Here is a 16,999-nt window from a genome sequence, read left to right as displayed (position 1 = left end):
TCCTAGAGTTGTAACATGAAACAAAAGCCATAAGAACAGCAAGAGTAACAGATATCGTACATTGACACATATATGTGGAATCTGAAAAAACTGGTATAGACCATCTTATCTACAAAGCAGAAATAGAGACACAGACGTAGAGAACAAATGTATGGATACCAAGGGGGAAAGCGGGGGGAGGGGAGGAATTGGGAGATTGGGATCCACATGTAGACGCTATTGATATTATGTATACGATAGACAACTGATGGGAACCTACTGTAGAGCACAGGGAACTCTACTCAGTGCTCAGTGGTGACACAAATGGGAAGGAAATCCAAAAAAGAGGGGATATATGTATGCGTATCAATGATTCAGGTCGCTGTACAGCAGAAACTATCACAACATTGTAAAGCAACTATACGCCACGTAGAAAAAAAAAAAAAACCGGTAAGAGCATGATCAAACTCCTAGACAGAAAAAATGACTAACTGAATCATCACCATCAACGTCAATATTGCTCATTGTTTCAGTCTGCACTTTCTTCCAGCCTCAGTCTAAGCACTTAAAAGGGAAGAAAAGTAACATTTACTAGGCATCCCCCTGCTGTGTGCTGGCTGATGGAACGCCACATACATTGTGGCATTTAGTCTACTTGATAACTCTTTGGGTCACTGTTATTTTATAGAGAAATAAACTGACTTTCAGAGAAGTTCAAATAATTTGCCCAAAGTCACAGAGCTAAAAAAGTGGTGAATATAAGATTTTCTGGGCTTTAAATTAGCATAAAAGCGAATGTTTTTTGAAGTACAGCTGATTTACAGTGTTGTGTTAGTTTCAGGTATACACAGCAGAGTGATTCATCATACACACACACACACACACACACACACATCTATATATATCTATTCTATCTATATATAAAAAGAATATATCTATTCGTTTTCAGATTCTTTTCCCTTATAGGCTATTACAAAATACTGAGGAGAGTTCCCTGTGCGGCACAGTAGGTCCTTGTTGGTTATCTGTTTTCTATATAGTTGTGTGTATCTGTTAATCCCAAACTCCTGATTTACCCCTCGCCAACCTCTTCCCCCTTTGCTAAGTATACATTTGTTTTGTACGTCTGTGAGCCTGTTTCTGTTTTGTAAATAGGTTCATTTATATATATATATATATTTAAGATTCCACATATAAGCAATATCATATGATATTCGTCTTTGTCTGGCTTACTTCACTTAGTACGATCATCTCTAGGTCCATCCATTACAAGAGATTTTAAATTAAGGATTAAGATTAGGATTCAGAGAAAAAGAATCGTTCCATATGATGCAATTAAAAACTACTACACTCACACAGAGTCTATGGCTTTCAGGGATTGATGCATGTTTAAATCTGCAAACTGAATCGAACCTCACGACAAATATGCTCTTACCTGATGATTGCAAACATGGAGTTAAAATTCTTGCACTCCCTGCAGTGCAGAGCGATCTTGATGAAATGCTTAATGGTCTTCATCCTCTTCAGCTGGTTCGTCTCCCGCAGAATCTCAGAGGCTACCCAGAATGTCTCCTGGTTAATGACCTCCTCGAATTTCTTCAGGTTGGCACAGCTGGTTTTCGATCTGAGCTTAAATAAATCATCGATATACTCAGTGGGTTCGATGTTGCGGAAGAGCTCAAAGTTCCGCATGGAGAGCTGCGTGGCCACCTCTACGGTGCTGAGCTGCAGCAGGGAGATCTGACTCTCTCTCAGCAGCTCCTGAGCATCTTCATCCGAACAAAGGGTCTCTGTCTCCATGTTGTTTTTCAAGTAATACCTGTGAGAGACACAGAATTCAGAGCCTGAGCAGCAGTCTCACGATACTCCTTGAAAGAACGATGCTGTCTGCTGAACGGTGGTGAGAACACTCCACTGAATGACGGAAGGACAGACAGAGAAGGCAGCAGCTCCTCGGTCACCAGATCACAGAACCCGGCCCAGAGCCACCGACAGAAACTGACGCATCACATGGAATTGCATCTGTACCAGGTGCAATCCATTTTGTCTTGTCCTTCCCTGCCTTCTAGATTACCTTTTTTTTTTGCTAAAAAGGACAGAAAATAGCTAAATTTAAAAAATTTTCAGTTTAAATAATGAAAAAAGCTCTACGGAAGGAAACAGGAAAGATTGATCAATCCAACCTATTTATTCAAATACCAAAGAAACCTGTAAGCTATCTCCCTCTATTTGATCCTATGAGGAGAACGATCCTAAAAATAGATTTTAACGTTCAAATATCTGATTTTCATGAAAACCCTCCAAGTAAGTGGGACAGGTATTATTCCTATTTGTCAGATGAGGAAACGGAGGCTCCCAGAGATGTACGCCAGCTGTAGAGAGAAAACTCAGGGTTAGCGCTCCTTTCCCTCCGTTAAGTGACTTGACAAAAACAGAATCCAGATGTTTACCCTGTGATTTTTTTTTCCCCGATTTTATACAAAGATGCTCTCCTTAAGCCAGATTCCATAAAGGAAGAAACAGAATGTGAGCAGGGTGGTCCTGCTAAACTGGCCTTCTGCATATATCGCCGAAGACACAGACCTCGGGACCTTGACACTCACAGATTTCACGTTCTCAATTTTTTTTTTTTTTTTGTGGTATGTGGGCCTCTCACTGTTGTGGCCTCTCCCGTTGCGGAGCACAGGCTCCGGACGCGCAGGCTCAGTGGCCGTGTCTCACAGGCCCAGCAGCTCTGCGGCATGTGGGATCCTCCCGGACCGGGGCATGAACCCGTGTCCCCTGCATCGGCAGGCGGACTCCCAACCACTGTGCCACCAGGGAAGCCCACGTTCTCAGTTTTGATTACTCATGAAGCCCACGATGTGAATCCATTTGCAATTTTCTTGAATACTGACTGTGAATCATGACTCTGCACCTCAGTGAGATTTGGAGAACTCCACCAAGATCACACATAGGTCAATGCATATTCAAATGATAACGAGACAATGGGCCTCCTAAAACAACCCTACCCACTAGTGTCAGGGCTGGAAATAAAGTGAAAGTGAAGAAGACAAAGGAAGTTATAGTTGACAGCAAGAACGCAGAAGCTCTGAATGAATTAAACCAGGTTTAGATGCATAACACAAAGAAGTCAAGAATACAATGAGGGCTTCCCTGGTGGCGCAGTCGTTGAGAGTCTGCCTGCCAATGCAGGGGACACGGGTTCGAGCCCTGGTCTGGGAAGATCCCACGTGCCACGGAGCAACTGGGCCCGTGAGCCACAAATACTGAGCTCTGTGCGTCTGGAGCCTGTGCTCCGCAGCAAGAGAGGCCGCGACAGTGAGAGGCCCGCGCACCGCGATGAAGAGTGGCCCCGCTTGCCACAACTAGAGAAAACCCTCGCACAGAAATGAAGACCCAACACAGCCAAAAATAAATAAATGAATAAATAAATTAAAAAAAAAGAAGACAATGAAACACTCCGTATGGCAAGAAAAAAAGAAAAAACGTGACTTATGAAAACAATTTTCAGTAAGTGCCGAATCTAGTCATTATACGAGAGCCAAAACCGAACTACTTTTTCAACTTTCCCTTATTTGTGATTTGAGGCTATCAATGGAAACACCATGTAAGAGGCTGACAAGACCCCATACGATATTTTCCTACGAGTACTGTGTGACAGAAGCGCTCTGAAGACCAAGCAGCAGCAGACCACACTCTGAGGCAAATGAGCTTTGGTTCCAGAGTTAAGAAGGGTTTTTCATAGTGTTATGAACAATAACAGGCAGTTTCAGCCAGCCACACTGTCACAGACATCTCCGCGTAAACAAACGAAGTTCCTGGAAAAGTCCGGTAGGCAGGAGCGGGTGACAGAGGATACTAGTGGAAGATGTGTTTGTGAAGGTGCGTCTGCCAGGAGAAGGGAGATGCCCTCCTGCGCGTCCTTATGGGAGCGTGAGCGCTGGCCGGCAGTGACAACGGTCAGGTCACAGCGCCCTTGTTTTGCACGAGCTCCTAAGAGATCCTTGCGAGGGGTCCACAGTCTACTGTGTGCATTTCCTTTGATACGGCAATGCTTGGTGAATGGGGAAAATCTTGCTTTTAATCTGCAACTTATTTTAAAAACCCTTAGAAAGTGTTCACCAGACTCTGGTGTGGGTTTAAGGATGGGGTAAAGAAATCCGACAGGATAGATGACGTCTACCTTCCACTCAGCTGTATTCTGTCGGCGAGTTTGGAAAGCTGATCCGGAAGTCTCCTTTGTTTGATCACTCCCTCTGGTGTGACAGAGACCTCACAGAGTGAGTACTGATCCGGGGTGGTGGTCACAGCAAACTCTCGGATGGCCTGAATGACCACCTCCTTCGCCGTGGTGTCCTTACTGATCATGATGTATCTGCTTTGCTGGTCAGCCTTGAAAACCCTTAACACTTGATCTGGCAAGTCTGGGGGAAAGAAGAGCCAGGAGAAAGGATTTCAGGACCTGGCAATACAATTAAGGAATGCAACCTGAAAGCGTCTCCTCAGAGAAGATGATGCTAAACTGTCATCTCTCCCTTACTTCAACCCTCCTGCAAAGATTCACTTAGTCAACATACAGGCACGCTACATGAACACATCTGCCTAAAGATAGTCACATTACCCAGAGACAAAGGCAAACAGATCAGGTCCCAAGAGCGGCATGCAGGGTGGTCAGGCTGGCATCTTTATTACACTGAAGAGCCCAGGAAGCTGACTGAAAATATGCCTCTGAACTCTTTATTTAACATGACCTGGTGATACCTGCATGGTACGTGCTAACTTCATTTTAGGAAAAAGAATGCAAGTTCAGAGAGATTCATTTGCACGTGGGCATATCAGATTGGTCTGAAGAATAAAGATGAACCGGTTCCAGCTGTTGGAAATTTACATTTTATCCTGACGTTTAGCATCTGATAGAGTCCATGCCACGCCGAGAGAGAGACACACAGCATTACCGTTATGTCAGGGGAAAAAGAGACGAGAAAACAAAAGCAGTGTGGGCCACGCTTACCAGGAGTAGCACTGAAGTCTAAGATGCGATGATGGGACTGCAGTAAATCAGGGTTACTGGATGATAAGGTTCCACTGACCGGCAGCGCGGTCGGGATGTGCTTGGTCTGCCTTAATCCGACTATGCTGTCATCCTGAGACTGACCGATCCCGATGTCACTGAACCAAGAGGAAAGGTAAAAGGTTATGACTCATCAATAGATAGTATGCACGGACAATGAATAAACCGTATGTCAGAAAACCCGCAGCTAACGTACAACTATCATTAATAAATTCGGTTGGAACTTGCAAAAGCAACTACTGCTTAAGCGTATCCAACTCATGTTCTTAACTGCGTAGCATGTTTCTCTAAAACCTTTGCCTTTTTAGCTTAAGACAAATCATAACAAATATTGGTAGTTTCTGAGTACAGACATATATTCAGAAAAGATAAGCCCTAGTTAGTCATGGAAATAGATTTAAGAAAAAGCACATTTTTAAAAAGGCATTCAGTCACTCAAATGATGACTTCTGCCTCAGAAGGGTAAGTTGTTTTATAATCTTAAAGAAATGAAGAAATTGAGTAAAAAAATGAATAGAGAAAAAAACATCCAAACTGTCCCAACTTCATTCTCCAGTGTTTCAGAGAAATAAATGAGATCATGATGGAGTCAAATGTAAAGAAAGCTTGACACAGACATTATTTCTTAATTATACAGAGCCTAAAAAAGCAGTGGTGCATGGTGACATTTCTTGGCATCAAAAAAGAGGCAATGGAAACCCAATGACTCACTTTCACTTTGAACTCACTACTCAAAATTTCTAGTTCTACGTTTAAGCTCCCAGAGAAATACCACTTACTATGGATAGCTACAAACTCATTTCCATTTATAAAAGCCTGGGGACAACTCTTGAAACATGGTTTAATAATACATAACATTATTTCTAGATTTGAAGGGCCAACTGTTTCCAAAACAAAACATCAGAATGAAACGATAAGCACAAACAAACACGAAAGAAGTAGAACACAAGCTCTGACCAATCTCTATAAATACCTTGAACAAGGAGAAAGAAGATCATACTAAGGTTGGGATACCAACCAAGGTGCCATAATTAAGACACTTAGAAATCAGTTAGGCTTTCGGACATGACAGCTTGATCAAAATAACTACCAAAATCTAGCAGCATTCGTCCTCTTTATTTGGGAGGGAAATGGAAATTACAGAGGCAAATAAGCAAGCACAAGACCAAAGATGATTTTAGTGTAAATTTTTCAAACTTCATAGGTAAATATCATCCAGCGATCCCACTCCTGGGCATGTATCTGGAGAAAACACTAATTTGAAAAGATACACGCACCTCAGTGTTCATAGCAGCACTATTTACAATAGTCAGTTGTGGAAGCGACCTAAGTGTCCATCAACAGATGAATGGATAAAGAAGACGTGGTATATAAACAATGGAATATTACTCAGCCACAAAAAGGAATGAAACAATGCCATTTGCATCAACATGGATGGACCTAGAGATTACCATACTAAGTGAAGTAAGTCAGACAGAGAACAACAAATTATCTATGATATCGCTTACATGTGGAATATTAAAAAATGGTACAAATGAACTTATTTACAAAACAGAAATAGCCTCACAGACATAGAAAACAAACTTACGGTAACCAGAGGGGAAGGTGGGGAGGGATACATTAGGAGTTTGGGATTAACATACACACACTACTATATATAAAACAGATAACCAACAAGGCTGCTTAGCCTGAGGAACTATACTCAATATCTCGTAATAACCTACATGGGAAAAGAATCTAAAAAGTACGTATATATAAAACGGAATCACTTTGCCGTACACCTGAAACTAACGCAACATTGTAAATCAGCTCTATTGCAATAACAGTTAAAAAAAGATTCAAAGGTAAGTCCACAACAAAATTAAATTTCCATTTAAGTGCATAGAGGCATGTATCTACAGACAAAAAGGATTCATGTGCTATGCGACATTAAATAAAACCTTCACATTTTTAGCGGAATTTTATTTTTCATCCATATAAACCAGGCTTTACTGCCAAAAATATTAGATGTCATACGTACATGAGACAACTGCTATGGACTCAGACCAAAGACAGAGCCAACTGGGCCTTTGCTGGCCCAGATGCTATCAATCCTGGCGCACTCGAGGCATCCCCCAACGAGCAGCCTTCTTCCGAGCTGTTTCTCAGCAACGTTTCAATACCAAGCATGATGATCTAACGCTCTACTATCAGCTGTATCTCTGCCGTCCACAGAGGCAGGGTTATTCTTGGACTGAAACTACTTTATATTAAAGGCTTAGTTCAGAAAGGTCCACCTCCGAGCACATTCGCTTGTTGCTGGACCTCTAGAACTCTCTCACTGCTACTGAGATTTTTTGTCCTTGGTTAACTTTATATGTAGTCTGTTGGTTTATTCTCTCTTTCCTCAGGGTTCTGCAGTCTTTCTCCACTTTCCCGACAAACAGACCCGAGCTTTACCAGCCTCCTGCCCACCCACCCCATAGTCACATCACTCTTCCGGGCCTGTCCTTGTCAGGCTGCCACCATCCAACATCTTAGCTTCTGTGATACTGATAATGTTTGAGAGAGAAAAAAAAAAAACAACAGTATATCTGGAAGATTCATCTGGGACTTCCCTGATGGTCCAGTGGTTAAGAATCCACCTTCCAATGCAGGGGATGTGGGTTCAATCCCTGGTCGGGGAACTAAGATCCCACGTGCCGCGGGGTAACTAAACCTTCATGCCACAGCTAGAGAGAAGCCCGTGTGCCACAACTACTGAGCCCGCGTGCTCTAGAGCCTGCGCACCACAACTACTGAGCCCACGTGCCACAACTACTGAGCCCGCGTGCTCTAGAGCCTGTGCACCGCAACTACTGAGCCCGCGTGCCACAACTAGAGAGCCCGCATGCCACAACTAAAGAGAAGCCTGCAACGAAGAGCCCACATGCCGCAATGAAGACCAGCGCAGCCAAAAAATAAAAAACAAATTTAAAAATTAAAAAATAGAACGTACTAGAAGATTCATCTGCTTGACTACTTTGGTAGCTTTGTCAAAAAAAAAATCTTTCTAAACATATGCTTATTTCTAGGAGAGAAAAGTTTTAGTAGTAACTAGTATTAAATAAAGTCTATCATACCAATATAATAGATCCTACAGTTTACTGAGCCTTCTTTTAAATAGAACTATTCTTTTCATTTCAATTACATTATCTATATGGATTATTTCAAATAATTTTCATAATAATATTTAATATTTCATAAAAAGATTTAAATGAGTCATCTATGTTCTTCAAGGTAAATTTAAGATGTTTCCTCAGTGCTTTAAAAATCATCATGTCTAATTATTATCCTTTTTTCTTTTCTCTTTTGAATATCTTTCTAAATACACAGAATAACATTATACATAGTATTCTCATCCTGGGTCCTTCGCCAGCACCCTGTACCGGGGATGGATTACGTCCCAGCTCTGACATGTCACGTTTCTATTAATACTCGGCAGGGTCATGCTGACTTGTGTTAGATTGTTTTAAAGGTTCATATTTAACTCATGGTCAACTGACTCTAAGATTTTTTTTGTTACCGTCCTGCTAATAATTCTACGTTAAAGTAACTGAAGTAACTTTTCTTATCTACTTAAAAATGAGCTTTTCATCAAGAAGGGTCACTTAAAAAATCGATTCCTATTTTCTATAATGCCAGCAGGCCTAATCCACTGTCTCTTAGAAACTTACTTGGTATAATCATGCTCTCGAGTCTATAAATAAAGCCGTCTTACTCACTGCTTATCCTCAGGACTCTGCTGTAGCAGTCTTTTCTAGCTGATATGAAACCACCAATCATTATAGTTTAATGGGGAAAACACAAGTTTGACACTCGACCCATCAACAGCACATCCTAGACCATATCTCTCTAATCTTTGGATGAAAATTTTATCTGAAGTGGAATTAAAAAAAAATGCTCGATACACTCCTGAATGCTTACATGTGCTGCTCCTCTGTAGGACCCATTAGATTATCAAAGAAAGAAAATAATCTTTATGTTTTCAGGTTCTCTCTTACACCTCTGTAGTTTGAGGAATCAATAATAAATGAATTTGGGGCCCCTGTGTAATTTAATACTTTAAAGAATTTTTGGGTGATGGTAACTGGGTTTTATAGAACACGCACAGACCCAGAAGGAGCTAAAATGAAGACAAAAGCAAGCAGACAAGCAAAGCTAAAAAAGTGCGACACCTGCAACTTTGTCTGGTATGAGCTCCTGGCGTAAGTAAACAGCTAAGAAGAGATTCAAGAATACACCTGACATTCTCACTGCAGAGTCCACTGGGAGGAAGGAAAGGAGTTCTGTGCTTGGTTGGTGATGTCTTGGCAACAGTTAAATAACTGAAAACAGGAGAGAGAGGAAACAAGAGAATGGCAAGCGTGAACGGAACCAACTGGGAGCAGCCATGACCTGACTGGCACACAGTGGATGCTGATGGTGGAGAAGACACCCAGAAACAAAGAAACAGGAGCAGAAATGACGCCATACCATGGCGGAGACAGGAGCAAACACACATTCTTCATATTTCAATGAAGCAAACACACATTCTTCATATTTCAATGAAGATCGGAGTGGGCAAGTAAGTGGCAAAAATGGGATTAAAACAAACTTAATTGTTCAATATCGCTTCTAAGATAGCTCAGCCACAAAAGCTTGAAAACATTTTTTACACTCATGTGCAAACACGTTACATCACCACCTCTGCACGTCATATTAACACAATAACATAATGTACAGAAAACTTACACAGACACTTACTTATATGGTTTTTGTGGCAAGATACTAATCCGAGTCTTGTCCAGTATCTTTTTTAGCTTGTTCCTTCCCCCAACAGTGTTGGCTTTACTTTTCTTATTTACTTTTTCAAGTCCTATCACCTGTTCTACGTCTACAGCGAGATCTGGAATGGAGTAGCGACTGGCCTTTTTGATGTCTCCAATTTTAGGGAGGTGAGGGGCACCATTTCTCTTCTCTTCTGACAATCTTGTTAGAAGTTCTTTAAATACTAAAAAGGAAACAAACACCGCAAAACGCCCATTATAAGAAATCTGAACAATTCAAAGGCGATTGTAGAACTTGGAAATATTATCTAAGTGCAGACTTCAGCTACCAAAATGGTAATCTTGTAGAAAAACACTACTCCAATGAACAAATGACACCAAGAATCTGTTTTTGTATGTCTTCTGTCACTTCTACTCAGATTAAGTTAAACTAATACACTCTTTAAATGTATAGATATTTAAAATATTTATCCATAAAAACATCGATAAAAATAATGTTATGGTCCTCAAGTAAGTAGATTTTGATTCAGATCTAATTATACACTTACATAATTCATTCCGTATCTATGCATTTTACTATAAATTTTCAATTCTTATGATGTTTGAATGATAAACATGACTTTTTTCATGATTAAGACCTAAATGCTAAAAAAAAAGACCAAAAAAAAAAAAGGAGAAAAATGAAGGTATGCAAAAATGTAAACCACTTACCAAATAAATTGGTTTTCACAGTGATAGATAAGTGTGTGTTATTTCTAAGAATTTCCATGGCTTTTGACAGCTGAATGTTTTCAAAGTTTTGACCATTTACTTCTAATATCTAAAAATAAAGTTATAAGATTAATTTCAGTTCCCCAGTTGACTGAAGGAGAAAAAGACACCGGTATTTACCCTTATGTTTGCATTCAGAAATAACATACCTGGTCCCCTCGTTTCAAGCCTGCCTCGGTTGCTTTGCTACCTGAATCTACACTGTCAACAAAGATTCCAAATCCTTTCTCTGAGCCTCCAAGCAAGATGAAAGGCAAGGGAGCTTCTCGGGATGGTTTTGTGAGTGTCATCAATCTTCTTTTTGCTTTAGCAGCACAAGCAATATTTAACAGCCTTAGATGTCCACCCATTTTCTACAAGAGTTCAAAAAGAGTGGTTTCAAAGATGGGCTGAATCAAATGAACTTAAAGCTGATGGTTTATTCTTTAAAAATCCCCAATATTACCTCTCTTTCCAGATTATTTTCAAATTCTTCTAGAAATCGAGTCATCGCAGGATCCCCTTCGAAGTCATTGAAGTGATTATTCACCCACAATAATACTACCCGTGTAACCTGCAAAATCAATTATTTTTAATAGGTTTTCTTCTTTCTAGTGCTAAAAATTTACGATTAAAGTCATTTCAAAAAAGTTATCCAACAGACAATTTACCTAATAACAATGAGCAAGAAAGGTAACAATAAAACTCTCAGATTTCATTCATAAGAGGATGACCTTCTAAAAATATACAGTAAGACTTTGAATGTGGACTTTACGCTGTTTGACCGAGAAGGGTTTTGAATCTGTGAAGGATGGTAACTAACTTTTATCTTGCTTCATCTCAAAATATATTTGAAATAGGTCACAACAAAAACTGTAATAAAATCAAAATAATACAAAAGAAGACAGAAACTTTAACATCTACAATTGTGCAGGGAAAATGAGTAGCCTTTTCTTACCCTGCACACATGTTTTCACTGAGCCCTACACTGAGCTTTATACAGAACAATACACACACTCACAGCTGTGGAATATTAGCTTTGTACCAGCAAGAACTGTGTGACCGTCATTAGACTATAAGTTCCATGAGGATGACAACTTTACCTGTTATGTTCTAAGGGCAGCCTTAATATTTATAACAACATCTAATTCTCAGTAAAATTTTACTATATGAAGTGAGTATAACTGCAACTTTAAATATAAAAGTACCTGTTTTATTTTATATGAGTTTAATGTTCTATATCTTGAATAACAAGATCAAAGAAATTTTCCATAGCATTGTTTTCAAGCGTTAACTAACCTCTTAAAGTGGGAAAATTAAGCATGCCATTCTAGCAGTAAAGAAACAGAGTAGACAGTATACAGTTAATCTTTAAACTGCAGTTAAAATACTGCTTATAGTTAGTACGCTGTGACAAATTATAGTATATAACCTGACTAATCACTCAGGAGTCAACTCTTGATATTTATATTAATTTTTATCATTTATTTCCACTAACGTCCATTTTTCAAGTTTAGGAAACCCAGATGACCGTCTCCCCTGAAACTATATCCTTAACACCTGACCTTTTCATAAAATTAAAAGTTTGTAGCTGAGAAGCCAACTTAGAAGTCTACTAGCCATATTCCAGGTTAGAAAAACGAGATTCATAAATCATAAACTGAATACTACCAACTACCATCACAACAGCTTTAAGATGCACTAAGAGACTGCTGGGAGCCAGGCCCTACACGGGTATTCACCTTCACAGCAACCCCAAAAGGAGGCTGATTACTGTTTTACGAGTAAAGAGATGAGTAGCAGGAGGGTGAGATGACACAGACGGTAAATGGCAGAGGCAATGCTAAGGCTAAGGACCTCGGCTGAGGTCTTCCATGCCTGTGACCCTCAGATTATGAGATGCAGAGCATTACTGTCCAAACGATTGCTCTAGGGCCATGGGGGAGTCAGCGGAAGGGCCAGCACTGGAGCTGGAGGCCTTTTTTTTTTTTTTTTTTTTTTTTTGCAGTACGTGGGCCTCTCACTGTTGTGGCCTCTCCCATTGCGGAGCACAGGCTCCGGACGCGCAGGCTCAGCGGCCATGGCTCACGGGCCCAGCCGCTCCGTGGCATGTGGGATCTTCCCGGACCGGGGCACGAACCCGTCTCCCCTGCATCGGCAGGCGGACTCTCAACCACTGCGCCACCAGGGAAGCCCTGGAGCTGGAGGCCTTTTGCTAGTGCCCAGTTCTGGATTTGTACGCGCTGACTCTCCTAAGTCGGCCTCATGGAAACCAGGCCGTCACGTGGAAGGAGAAATGAGTACAGGCCATGAGTAACTCTCAAACCTCACAAGACTAGGTACTTTATCACCCACTCTGGCCTTGAAAAAGAGCTTGACTCAAGAGCTGCTGAAGAGGGTTTGTTCAGAATTACATGCCTGGGGCCTACCTGCCCGCGATGGTTCTGAGGGGATGCTGCTCGGGTGCCAACTGAAAAACTGTAACTTATGTGGTGTACACTGGCCGTCCACTGAACCAGAGGATGCAGATTCCCGTGGAACCCAGGTGATTGAGGGCTGTGTTTTAACAGAATTTGCAACGGAACTAAAGTTTATAAACATTTGCCGGGGGGGAAGGGAATCAAGATGGCGGAGGAGAAGGACACAGAACTCACCTCCTCCCACAAATACATCAAAAATACATCCACACAGGGAAGGATTCTCACAGAATACCTGCTGAAACATTTGCTGGCCTATGTATCGGCCTTGGCGTTAAAAAGAAAAAAATTTCTAGGGACTTCCCTGGCAGTCCAGTGGTTAAGACTCTGCACTTCCAATGCAGGGGGCGCGGGTTTGATCCCGGGTCGGGGAACTGAGATCCCACATGCCCCATGGCGCGGCCCAATAAGTAAACAAACAAATAAATAAATTGCAAGCCCAAGAGGCAAGGCTTTACAGCAAAAAAAAATTCTAGGGCTGAACTTAGAAATCTATAACAAGAACTGCTATGTGTATCACCTTGTTTTTTTCTTTTGGCTTAAGAAGTACATTCTCTTATCCCATCAAAATATTTTGAACGTAAGTGGCATGACAAATATACATTAAAGTCTCTTTAACTTTGTATCTGAATGTTTCATAGTTGAAAGGAAACTAAAACGCAACTTCCAACCTTATCCCTGAGGCTCGGGTCATTAAACCACTCCAACAACTTTTTGCCCACTTCCATCGGGCTGCAGAGGAAAGTCCTATAGGTCAACAGGAAGTCCTCTATAAACGTCGGATCCACCACCGAATGCTCTTCCACCAAATGCATCGTTAATCTTTCTGAGGTGCCCTGCAACAAACCAAAGGCGTCACCAGCATCCCGCATGAATGGCATCTATATGGTACCTTGATTTCAAACCTTCAGCCTGAGATGAACTGGACGGTAACATACACAATAACGACTAAGACTGCTGTTCTTCAGGAAAGATAAAGATTTTTTACAATTGCTAACATTTAAGAGAAGTTACGCCTAAAAACGGAGTGGGGGCATCTTACACCGTCCTAACGGGTACTACCTACACCCTCCTGCCATGGGGCAGAGGCGTGTTTGTCTCACCTTGATGACGATGTGCCCCTTCCTCGTTCCCGTTCGATCGAGCTCTCGGTGTTCCTTCACCATGACGATCTCTCCTTCCTCTTCAACTTTTTGCATGTTCTTTTCTACTTGGTTGAGGATACGGCAGTAATCTTGCTGGGCTATGCAGACAAACTGGAATAAAATGTAAGTCACATGCTAATGATAAAGTGCTTGCGAGAGACCTATAGCAGCGCTAATGATTCAGTGTTTTAATTATTTAACACTGACATTTTCCCATGTCTCTCCCATACTTTCTAAATGAGGGCAGTAATGAACCTTAATCGGACTTCTCTACTTTTTAATGTATTTCCTCCTCGGTCAAGAAAAGTTTCATTTTTAGAATATTTATATGTAGTTTATATTAAAAATCCTAACAATGAAAAATATCGGAAGATAAAATTAGAATAGTTCTTTCTCACCACTCCCACCCCCCAACCTGTGACACTTAGAAAACACTGGGGGAGGAGAGTGGACTCTCAGGATAGATATTAAAAAGAAAAAAAAAAAAATATTGGCTATATGTACATGTATAACTGAATCGCTTTGCTGGACACTGGAAACTAACACAACATTGTAAATCAAGTATACTCCGATAAAAATTAAAAAAACAAAAAAAGAGCACACACAACTGTGGGCAGAGCAGCAAAAAAGCTCTGGAGAGTCTATACGTGGTCGTTTAAGTATCTGTTAGAATTATGGCCCTAGCAGAAAGGAAGAATATGAAAAGAATTCAGAATAGGATGATGTTAATAATGGATTGTAATCCACTCCATCAGGGTAGCTGCTGGGTGGTCGTTCTAGTTTAAGACTTGCAATGTGCAACCTGAATCCAGGGGACTGAGCTAAGGGACCACGCCTTGTTTTAGACTGTGATTTTTTGCTATACTATCAGGGGGCAGGTACAAACCTGGGGCTCTCTGGCGCTTAGGAAATCCGAGCGTGCTAACAAAATTGCTTGTCAGAAGAAATTCTCTTACCTGCCCCAACCCTTCCTGCCTGTGGCTTCTAGGGCCAGGCGAACTGATTCAAACCCCAGCTTTACTACCTCTCACTGTGGGATCCTGGGACAATCACCCGGTGGGCCTCATTTTACCATCTGAAAAGGTGAGATGGTCCTAAGAGCACCAGCCTCATAGGATCCTTGTGGAGGCTGAGTGAGATAATCCAGGTAAAACTCCTGAACTGTGCTAGGTATACAGTATGTGCTCAATAAATTCTATTATTTAAAAAATAGATATTAAAACATAATTATCATTTAGTGGGCTTTAAAAATTTGAAGACGTTCAGAGCAGCAATTTAAAAATAAAGATGATCTTAATAAAAGATAACAAAATTCAAAGATACCCAAGCAGTAGATATAACAAATTTGCTAATTATAATTGATAAAAGAAATCATTTTAGAAAGTCTGTTCCAAAAAGGTCCACTAAACAAGCCACATACTTGTTAAGCTCAAATCATTATTCCTCATAACTGGTATGAAGGTTAATCCTTGCTCTTTTAAAGAAAAAGTTAACAGAAATATGCACATGAAGCAATTACTCCTCCACGACCCCAGAAATAAAAAATTTCAGGGCTCAGGGCAAACCATTTAATTACATTTCTTAGTAGTTTTAAAGAAAGTTATGAATGAATTCTAGAAATCACTTGTTACACAGATTAGCCAGAGGCCAGTGAGAAAGCAACAGTAGATTCGTAAATAAAAATTACTGTTTTCTCTGAATTTTGAATAATTTATTCTCATTTTAAAAATCTGTTAGGAATGAAGAAAGGATGGACATTTCTTTTTCTCCTTTAAGGTGAAAAGATGAAAAGAGGGAATGGTTAAATTATAATGTACGTAAGATAAAAGATGCTACAGGCATCTAAAATCATATTTTCATAGGACGTTTAGACTTCCGGCTCAATATTCATGATAACACATTAATTTTTAAAAAAAAATTTAAAACCAAATATTGTAATAATGATTTTAATGACAATGATGACATTATTATCATCATATTGCAGTAGCTTTATAGGAACTTTCTCACTTCATCCTCCCAACCAGCCCATGAGGAAGGTACTACTATTATCCCCGCTGTACAGATGAGGAAACAGCTGTGCATTCGGCATGCTAATGTAACCAATGTCTCATAAGTACATGCTTGCTAATTAAAAAAAATTATACATGCATATCAGAATCTTGGCATCACAAAAGGCTAATAATGATTATTTCTGAGCAATGCCATTTACAAGTGACTTTCATTGTTTAATATACTTTTCTATATTTTCCATACTTTCTGCATAATCAGTAAAGCTTTTTTACAGAAGTAGCAGCAGCAGTTCACACTCAAGAATGAGCATACTATGATATTAAGTTTCTTCCATCAAGTTGATTGATATCATCTCACTAATTTTTCTATTAAGAGTTTAGAATCAAAAAGTTAAAATTCGCAAAGCATAGGCTTTTGTTGTAAGCAATTATGGATAGTTTAATAAAATTTTTTTAATGCCAAAAAACCCCCTACAGACTCATATCCTTAACACTGACGACAGGTGTGTGTATGTTTAAAATCTATGGTCCTTAGTTTCTTGCCTCAAAAATATTTTAAACTTTTTTCTTTTTACAGGGTGGCAAAATTGTTCCCCAGGTCTCCAAATAATTTTAGGTGTTCTTTCTTATACTCATTTTTAGAGAACATAATTCTATCATTTATCTCCTAAAAAAGAAATGTATCCCTGAGTTAAAACAAGTAAGTAGAGAGATAAAAAGAAAATGCTTTCTGAAGAGAAATGTACTAAAATTAATCTTCTTGACTAAGGACTTAAAG

General features: G+C 40.1%; 1 protein-coding gene across 5 annotated transcripts in view; it reads right to left on the bottom strand.

The window, feature by feature from the left end:
- Nucleotides 1–16,999, bottom strand: part of RAPGEF2 (Rap guanine nucleotide exchange factor 2) — a 245,336-nt gene that overhangs the window by 18,529 nt on the left and 209,808 nt on the right. For 4 of the 5 annotated variants that reach the window (XM_060011939.1, XM_060011941.1, XM_060011940.1 and 1 more), the window contains 9 exons: nucleotides 14,171–14,323; nucleotides 13,739–13,903; nucleotides 11,057–11,164; nucleotides 10,761–10,964; nucleotides 10,552–10,660; nucleotides 9,818–10,064; nucleotides 4,994–5,151; nucleotides 4,166–4,406; nucleotides 1,415–1,798 (listed from right to left, as the gene is read on the bottom strand). In XM_060011939.1, the coding sequence (XP_059867922.1) occupies nucleotides 1,415–1,798; nucleotides 4,166–4,406; nucleotides 4,994–5,151; nucleotides 9,818–10,064; nucleotides 10,552–10,660; nucleotides 10,761–10,964; nucleotides 11,057–11,164; nucleotides 13,739–13,903; nucleotides 14,171–14,323 (1,769 nt within the window). Of the gene's footprint in view, nucleotides 1–1,414; nucleotides 1,799–4,161; nucleotides 4,407–4,993; nucleotides 5,152–9,817; nucleotides 10,065–10,551; nucleotides 10,661–10,760; nucleotides 10,965–11,056; nucleotides 11,165–13,738; nucleotides 13,904–14,170; nucleotides 14,324–16,999 lie in introns of those variants that run through there. The other variant, XM_060011942.1, reaches the window with a different exon arrangement.

This window comes from Delphinus delphis, chromosome 5 (assembly GCF_949987515.2).
Source record: "Delphinus delphis chromosome 5, mDelDel1.2, whole genome shotgun sequence".
NCBI classification, from domain to species: Eukaryota; Metazoa; Chordata; class Mammalia; order Artiodactyla; family Delphinidae; genus Delphinus; species Delphinus delphis.
Note: the sequence above shows the minus strand (reverse complement) of the source record. Positions and strands in the feature narration are given on the sequence as shown.